Below are 9217 nucleotides of genomic sequence, written 5' to 3'. Positions count from 1 at the left end.
GGGAAGGGAAGAGTACAGAGTATATAACCACCGTCCCTTGAAAAATACATCTCCAACGCACTGCTGTTATGTAACCAAAATATTCATGTGTTAAAAAAAATAAATAAATAAAACACTGATTTGATGGGCCACGATATCCGCCAGGAAAGTGGCCCTAAAACCAGTAAATAAACAAAAAAAAAAATACATCTCTAAATTTCCAGGAAGCTGGTGTTGGCCGAGTGGTTAAGTTGCCTGCCGGCAAGTAACACTTAAGGGGCCGCCATCTTCTAAGTGAAAACGCCTTAAGGATGACTTTAAACAAAATCTAAAACACACAAAAAATTCCCACATGATACAGATTTTTCCCTGCAAAGGGACCCCTACGAATATACCATGTTTGTGGCCAACAACAGATCGCCAACGAACTTCACATAAACCAAATAATCTGCCACAGTCTGAACTTCTGAGTCCAGCTCTTACAAACAGTGTATGTGTAATAGGAGTTTTACGTCATACTTAACAATTTTTCAGTCATGCATATACGACCACCAGTTAAACATTGTAGAAAACGGTCACAAACAGCTATTTCATGAAATCAGTTTCAACTTCCGCTAACAACAGCTAACTATTGATTTAATTTTAGACTTAGTAATTCAGAAATGGCTTCACCAAATTGACTTTTATCCAAACTACCCCCAAAATCCCTGAGGTGAATGCTATTTAGTAACCTTTCGAACCCACCCTGAGTAGGGTCCCCGTGTGAATTCGAGCAGTTTTCATGAAGTCGCTGGATGAGGTTCGCTGACCACAGTGTAAATGTTGGACGCCCTCGTGATATATATACATACAGCTGTTATCAAGTTTAACAAAGAAAGAACCGTGACTAGATCACTGTAGAATGGACAGCCAATCTCAGTCTTATTGGTATGCTTTTCCCAAAGGAATGCTCTCACGCGACAATAACGGTTGAGTTCAGGTGGTTATCTTCAGTTTTACGATCAAACATTCCTCCGAGTTGTGCTCCTAATTCAAATACTGCAAGCTTAATTAACTTTTTTGTAACTTTTGATTTAATGTCCGATCCATACAAAGCCTGTTTCTCACACACATATGGTTTTTGTTTTGTTTAAAAGGTTGGCTCGTTATATGACAATAAAAAGAAATACATGTAAGTTTATGTGTGTAAAAACAGTCCCATTTACAGTCGTTCTTATGGAAGGTGGTTTCCGACGATCCCTTCATTAATAAAACTCATGGGGAAATGCCATGATCTAGATACATATAGAACCATATAGTTAAATAATGCATGGGAAGCCATTATCAGTAGATAGGTTATATCCACACAAAGGTCGGATAAAGTATCGATGATATACACTAAAAACACGTGTTCTTTATATATATATATATATATATATATATATATATATATATATATATATATATATATGTATATGTATGTATATATATATATATGCAAAGAGAGGCGTTTGGTACCCCTTTGAACGTTTCCCGTCCAATTTGTTCTTTAAACTAAGTCACATTCCCCCCCCCCCCCACCCACCCAAAAAAAAATTTTTACCACCTGAGGCTGAAGGCTGAAGATGGATACACCTACAAGACATGGTGTCCGTGTGTGAAAACTAATCCAACCACTGTGTGACAATATCACCACTAAATTCTAAATTGGGGTGAAATTTGCGGTGTTTCCTTACGGTCAGATTGTTAGTAATTTCGGAATACCAATTATGTCCTTTGTGCTTGAAAAGTTTCACGGCTGTTCTGAACTTGTTTCTTCGTGTATATACCGAAAAAGATCAACTTGGGCGTACATGTACTTTCGGTTTTGTGCAATATTGACACAGAATATCAGGCCTTCTTCGTTTTTACTACTTTTTTACCTATGACCGTTCAGATATACTTTTCACTTTACTTCAGTGAAACAAACAACAACAACGAGGATTCAGACGTCCTCTAAATTAAAAATAATAGGAAAACACCCTAAATGACAAATCATTATTAGGTCGTTTCTTCTGAAAATAAGCATATACTGACTATACCATGCAAACCGGGCTTCACAAGTGTAAATTAACGTCTAAACCGTGATATAATTTCCACAACTTCTCATATATGACTTCCAGTTCTTCTCTGTTCGACAGATTTTGTATAGACGAGTTATGAAAGCAATTTCCCGACCGCTCCACAGCTGCATGGATTGTCATTAGGGAACACACCGATACGTTATATTATCTCATCATACGTTCACACTTCGTACGGATGACCATGAAGTCTTCATGCTCTACCCGAGTTAGGATTAAGTTACAGACACGAAGCCTGAAAAGAATAAAAAGTTCCCTTTGCCAATGATGTATGGTGGACCAAATTAACATTTATTCAAAAATGAGTAATATCTAATGATTGAAATCGTTGATTCATTTATCGATATTGACAAATCCTATATATCATATATATTTCCTTTTGATGTATATCAGTACATGGAAGCGATTTATCAACATCGCTAATTCATTTATCGATATCGATGAATCATTTATTGATGTCTATAATTTATTTGTCGATATCGATAAATTAATAAGCGGTATCGATAAATTGTTTCCTGTTGGTTTCAATGGAAACGACTGCTCTCTCTACGTTACTGTAGCACGAGTGATACAGGTACTAGTATAAAACATGTGCCTGTAAAAATTTGGCAAATTTCATTCATTTTAACGCTTTCGCTAAAATTCTAAATTTCCAGCGACTTAATCCAAGTTCGACCATTATAACTACAGCAGAAATGAAGGTGTTATAATCAAAAGTACGATATAAAACCATCTTTATTCTGATATATACCATAAGAAATAATGACGGCAATGCGAAAGATGAGGCCATGTCACAAAGAACTGAGATTAGAGAGTTTCTACATAACGCGCTACCCAAAATTTGTCATGTAGACATGACCCGTTCATCATTTCCATCAGTATTTACAAACCATGGACCGAATGTCAAAAAGTGTATGTTGAAAATTAAGTAAGGCTTAAACCTCAATACCAGTATTGTTCTAGTAGTTGTCTTTTGAACAACTGAGCGCAGATTCCCCTGACTGTTAGCCCATGTACAAAACTTTTTTCCCATGGAAATTTATCTGTGCACACATATGACTGGCTCAAGGCTTAGCATGGAACCCCGCAATTCACTTTACATAATGCCTATACCAGAACAGAAAACAGACCAAGTCTTCTGTAAATGGCGTTACGTGTACAGAACTCTGGAAGCCCAAGTTTATCTTCGCATAGAATAATACAAGCAGCTTTCATGGTGTGATCATAAATACAATGGTATGTACAATATCCGACTGAGACTCGTATCCTCATGCCGTCACTCGTGATGCCACAAAATAAGCAACGAAGAAAAGTCCGACAAAGCCAACAATAATGTAACACATAAGTCTGCGATTGTTCCTTCCAGTACCGAGCATGTTTGATAGGCGACCAACACTTCCAGACAAAAGACCGTGTGAAGAATCAAACTCGCCATGCTGAAAGTAAATCACAATGAATAATGAGCGAATTTCATGACAAAAATTAAGTTTCCAAGATTAAGTAGAAGCCTTTTTTGTTTTGTTTCACCAGGCTAATTTACAGTAATGGGAGTAACAGGACGCGTCTTTTTAGCTGATTAAATATCTGAACTTCATTACAGGTTAACAAACCCTATTATCGTCAAATGAGGCGCGATGAAACCATCAAGCTTGAACTCATCCTATCAATAGTGGGATGTTTGGTTTACTGCTGAATTATGACTTTTAGTGGCCCGCTCCTTTACAGAAACCGTGACGAATGGGTTATTGGCCAATCCAAACACCTGATACAGGACTTGACAACCAACTAATGAGTGAGTCTCCAAACTCCCAGGTCATTTTAAAGGACCTCTAACATACAAATAACTGAACCCGAGATAGTAAATCATCTGTTCATAAAGTAACAGTTACGGCATATCAGATGTAAGTCCAACGGAATGATAAGATGATGAGCTTCTTGCTGAACGTCAGAGTAGGGGCTTAATCTCGCTTTCAACATAATCTCGGTCATATCACACCGATACCTTGCTTGAAGCAATCTGGCACAATGTCAGAAGACACCGGGCATAATAACCTAACCACTTAAAGCCCATCAAAGCGTGCTGTAATTGCCCGATGTGCATTTACGCTATTACCAGAAACACTGAGCTCAGCCGAAACTTTTTTGTCATTCGGTGACGATATGTATGCACATAATCAGCAAGCACGTTAAATACTGATGAGTTGGATACTATTTGGGGCATTAAATAATATTATAATCACTCTCTCCCTAATCCTTTTGTCCATCTGTCAGTTTGTCTCCCTAGTCTTTTGTCCATTTGATAGTTTCTCTCCCTAATCCTTTTGTCCATCTGTCAGTTTGTCTCCCTAGTCTTTTGTCCATTTGATAGTTTCTCTCCCTAACCCTTTGTCCACATGTCAGTTTCTCTCTCTATTCCTTTTGTCCATCTGTCAGTTTGTCTCCCTAGTCTTTTGTCCATTTGATAGTTTCTCTCCCTAATCCTTTTGTCCATCTGTCAGTTTGTCTCCCTAGTCTTTTGTCCATTTGATAGTTTCTCTCCCTAATCCTTTTGTCCATCTGTCAGTTTGTCTCCCTAGTCTTTTGTCCATTTGATAGTTTCTCTCCCTAATCCTTTTGTCCATCTGTCAGTTTGTCTCTCTATTCCTTTTGTCCATCTGTCAGTTTGTCTCCCTAGTCTTTTGTCCATTTGATAGTTTCTCTCCCTAATCCTTTGTCCACGTGTCAGTTTCTCTCTCTACTCCTTTTGTCCATCTGTCAGTTTTTCTCCCTAACCATTTTGTTTATATGTTTCCGCAAGTGTCTTTGTCCATCTGTCAGTTTCTCTCCCTAATCCTTTGCCCATGATAATAAAAAAAATGAAATAAGTGAACTATATCTGGACCCGTACCTGCTCTCAAACCATCTGCTTTAACCGTCCAGTAAATTCCTTTGTTCCCTATTTTATGAAGTTAAGTCTGTTCTCAATTATATGTGCACTGAGACAGCGATTCTCATTCGTACACGTACCACGGTCTGACCCCTGCACTCGAAGAGGTTGTAGGGCTTGACGACTACAACCAGTCATAAGTACTATTATGTTTCCTTAATATGAATCCCTAAAACAGCATTAGTGTATGTTGAATTTCCATACATAAATAAAGAGTTATTAAAATAAATTAATAAATTATCATAAAAGTAAATAAATTAATAAAAACTAATATATAAATAACTAAATTTAAACACCTGGATTAGAAACTTACTCTTTGTTGTTGCTGTTACAGATAATGACAGCCATGGGTGTGTTTCTTTCTCTAATCCCGTGTTTTCTTTCAGTTTCCCTCCCTATGTTTATCAATCTCTTTCTTCTATGGCCCTATGTCCATCAGCTCCTTTCTCCCCATGCTCATTAGTACGATCCCTTCATGTCTTTTGTCCTTTAGTCAATTTATTTCACAAGTCCTACTGTCCACTACACATTATGTCTCCCACACCAGTTTCTATCAGAGACCATTTTTTTGCACAAAAAGGCTGGTTGTTTAAAATTAAGCCAGGCTTTAACCTTAATTAATAATACTGGTGATGCTCAACTGGGTCCACATCTGTAGATATCCCTCAGTCTATTTCTCCCCTAAGCCCTGACTCCACTAGTCAATTCCAAACACTTCATGAGTAGTACATGTAACCTCTCTCACAAACTTTTCTCTTCACTACCATAATGAATCTGTTACCCACAGTTTACACCAATAAATCAACCTGTCTCCAAAAGCATATGTTCAGAAATCATTCTGGCACATCCTCATTGCATTAATTCACAGTGTGTTTTATGTGATACTTGCTTCCTGTTACTTGCATCAATTTCCCCCAAATATGACAAGGTTTTTGCATATACCTGTATCCTATCCCTGTTGTACACCAAGAAGGAGAAAATGACAACTTACAACATCGTCTATGTATCTGTTCTGATCTTTGGCCTCCAGTTCTATGTCAAATGCTATCTGCATAAAGGAAATAAATATCATTAACACAATATCACTTGAAAGGCTGGTGGGTTTTTAACACATTATTTCGGTCATATAACAGTGGTCACATTTCTGGGTGGAAGAAACTGAACAAAGCCGGCAGAAAACCATCAAACTTTGTCAGAAAACCAGACAAACCTCCTGATGAGACATTTCCGGAGCAAACCAACAGGACTTGGATTCAAACATACAGCTTCAGTTATCAAATGCTCCTAGTGGATTGAGGAGGGCACATTAGGCCACTCAGCCATCACATTGCCTTATCATTAAGTAAGTAGATAAACTGTAAATAAACTTAATGTCTTTTGATTACATTCAGTATTTTAGAGGTATTTCACTTATAACACAGTAAAACCAATAATCAGAATGCCTCAGTACCAGCAAAGCTTCTACTTATGAGTAAGGCATACACAAAATGTTCAAATCACATTTCAAATAATAAAATGGACAAACAGTTTAGACAATTCATTTATTTCATTGGTACTTAATGCCGTACTTATAGGTTAATGAATTAATACAAGTTGATGTGGACTTTCTTCTATTTTTTCTTCTATTTTTGAGTGAGTTCCCGCTTCAGCACCGTACAAAAAGAGAACAAGTCCACACCAGCTTGTGTTCAGTCAATAACCTATTTATACACCATACATCAACTAATTCAACAAGGAAGCAAACTTTAAACTATGAAAACGAACATTTGACAAAACATTTAAGTTTGTGAAGCTCGAAGTAATTTTTTATGAATGTGGCAGAATATGTAGAGAGAGAGAAAATTTGTTGTGTTATCAAATGATGCCATGAAAATGTCACGTTCCTAATGATGACATGCAATATAAACACGGAAAGTGTATAATAATCAAGATTATTTCACTTGTACGGCGGTGGCCAGCATTATGGTAAAAGGAAAGCATGCAGATAGGGCCTGGAGGAGATCTATGACTTCCGCAAGTTTCTGACCGAATTAGGACTATAGATGTAAATGTCTTGACTAACTCCATAATGGTTCTTACACGTACATTCTTATTTTCATGTGTTAATTTTAATCAGTTTATGTACAAAATTATTGAATCTGTGATGGATCTGTGAGACAGTACACATCTCATACCATTTTACCATATCCCTATACGGAGTACATGGATCATACTTTGCAGTAACCAGACCTAGACAAGTTAACAAACCTCTTTTAACCTGGACACTTTTCCAGACAAGCCATCCACTCTGTGCTGGTTTTCGTTGTCCAGCATTTCTTCTGACCGCCCATCTCGTCCTACAAATACATGACCACACAGGTAATCATACAGCATGACAAAGCAGAAGGAAAACAGGAGATAGAACGAAAGTGTAAGGTCACCTGTACAAATATGACTCCTATCACACTGCCAGAACAGACAGCTACACATGTAATTAATTGTGCTATTACTAGCCTACTCAAATGATTTTAAAATACATTGAAACCACAACAAACTACATATTTCTGGAAAGCTCAGTATATGTGTATTTCAAAAATACATTGTTCATAATTCAGCAAAGGAGATGAATTTGCACACAACCACCTGGAATGCATGCCACCCATAAAGCGTAATTGAAAATAGCAAAAAATGACCTCTCTTTTTTGGGGGTTAGAACAAGGCCTAAAATATCCCATTAATGGTTCTCTGGAAAGTAAATAGACACAATTTTATCATACTAAAAGAAGAATTATAGTATTTAAAAAAAAATACTTCTGCTTTGGTTAATATGTAACGAATAAAAGCTAATTACTTATCAAGTATGTGGAAGTTTTCATTTTTAACTGAAAATTCAGTCATTCTTCTGTGAATTTACCCCGTGAACATTTGCTCTAAAAGAAAGTGCTGTTTGTCATATTTGTCAATTATTTTACCTAAATAATTATAATTATCTATTCTGTAATGTCACAGTATACCGTGTAAGCAAATGCCATAATCTCTTCACGTATAATCAGTTGTCAAATATTTCTTAACTTGAAAGCTCAATTGCTTCTGGAGGCATATAAATTCCATATACTTGGTGTTATTGGGGATGTACTAACACAGAAAAATGTGGTGGAAAGGGGTCCTACCACTGGGTATCTTGGGGGTCTGCTTTCGGCCATTTAACAAAACAAACTGGTGCACCCCCTGACGAGCTTGGGATCGCGCTACAATTACCACACTATACCGGTAACGGTATGTTAATTTACATGTCTGCATAGGTACAAAAATATGCTTCATGTACAGGTCTCAATTAAAATTAAATGAATTAAACAATTGTATGGGTCGAAGGTGGAGGCATTTTGTCTTGTGTTACGTGGAATAGTAACGTACACAATATATGTTGGTGCTTTCTGTAAACTGTTAATACAATGTTTTGCGTTATCATGTGTACTATAACAACTCAAAGTTACATATCAGTCAATAAAGGGGAGCTATCATTAGTATGTGTAGCTGGCAAACATCTGAAGAATGATTTCACTACGCTGTGATTGCCACTGACATTTTTGCTAAAAATGTGTCAGTGGCCAAGTCAGAAAATGACAGCTGGATAAGCGTCCAGTATTTTCATCACAATTCATGCTCTGATTGTGGTATTTTCTATGAAGAGACTGACACCGGCTATCGAGCACAGGGTAAGGTAATCGTGTTGGGATAAACATGTCAACTTAAGTAAGTTTAAACTACACAACCAGCCTAGAGATTCTTACCATTTCGGAAGTTTGCCATGCTGTCAATGATGACGTCATTAAGGGGAAATCCTCACGGGTAGATACAAAACCAGACACTGTCACTCACAAATAAAAACCGAAATACGGATCCTGCAGTGGTTGACTCGTACCTTTATAGTGAGTCCAAAAAAAAAAAAAAAATCTCACTCTTCAATACTAGAGACCAGCTGATTCAATAATACAATAAGGTAGGCCTGTACCATTTTATGCATATTAAGGTGTCAATATGTCTATGACTTATCACTAAAAAAAATACATTTACGCCTTTTAAAGTGTTATTCAATATAAATAAAGACGTACACCACAGAGTAGCGACGACAATATGATAGCTGGCAAATTGTCACGCTAAACCGGTGAAATACGGCCTCTAGTCAATTTACCTCAGTCAGGGGTTTATTCTAACTGTTCTTGTAAATGCGTGA

General features: G+C 37.0%; 1 protein-coding gene across 1 annotated transcript; it reads right to left on the bottom strand.

Moving 5' to 3' along the window:
• Positions 1-2163: 2163 nt before the first annotated feature.
• LOC135468593 (BET1-like protein) lies at positions 2164-8802 on the bottom strand. The gene is made up of 4 exons (XM_064746933.1): positions 8775-8802; positions 7252-7340; positions 5996-6052; positions 2164-3514 (listed from the first exon to the last, which is right to left on the bottom strand). Exons 1-4 carry the CDS (start codon positions 8791-8793, stop codon positions 3347-3349), a joined length of 333 nt encoding a protein of 110 aa, XP_064603003.1. The 5' UTR covers positions 8794-8802; the 3' UTR covers positions 2164-3346.
• Positions 8803-9217: the final 415 nt, after the last annotated feature.

The sequence above is a fragment of the Liolophura sinensis genome, chromosome 6 (assembly GCF_032854445.1).
Source record: "Liolophura sinensis isolate JHLJ2023 chromosome 6, CUHK_Ljap_v2, whole genome shotgun sequence".
NCBI lineage: Eukaryota > Metazoa > Mollusca > Polyplacophora > Chitonida > Chitonidae > Liolophura > Liolophura sinensis.
The sequence above is the reverse complement of the archived record's forward strand: the minus strand, read 5'-3'. Positions and strand labels throughout refer to the sequence as shown.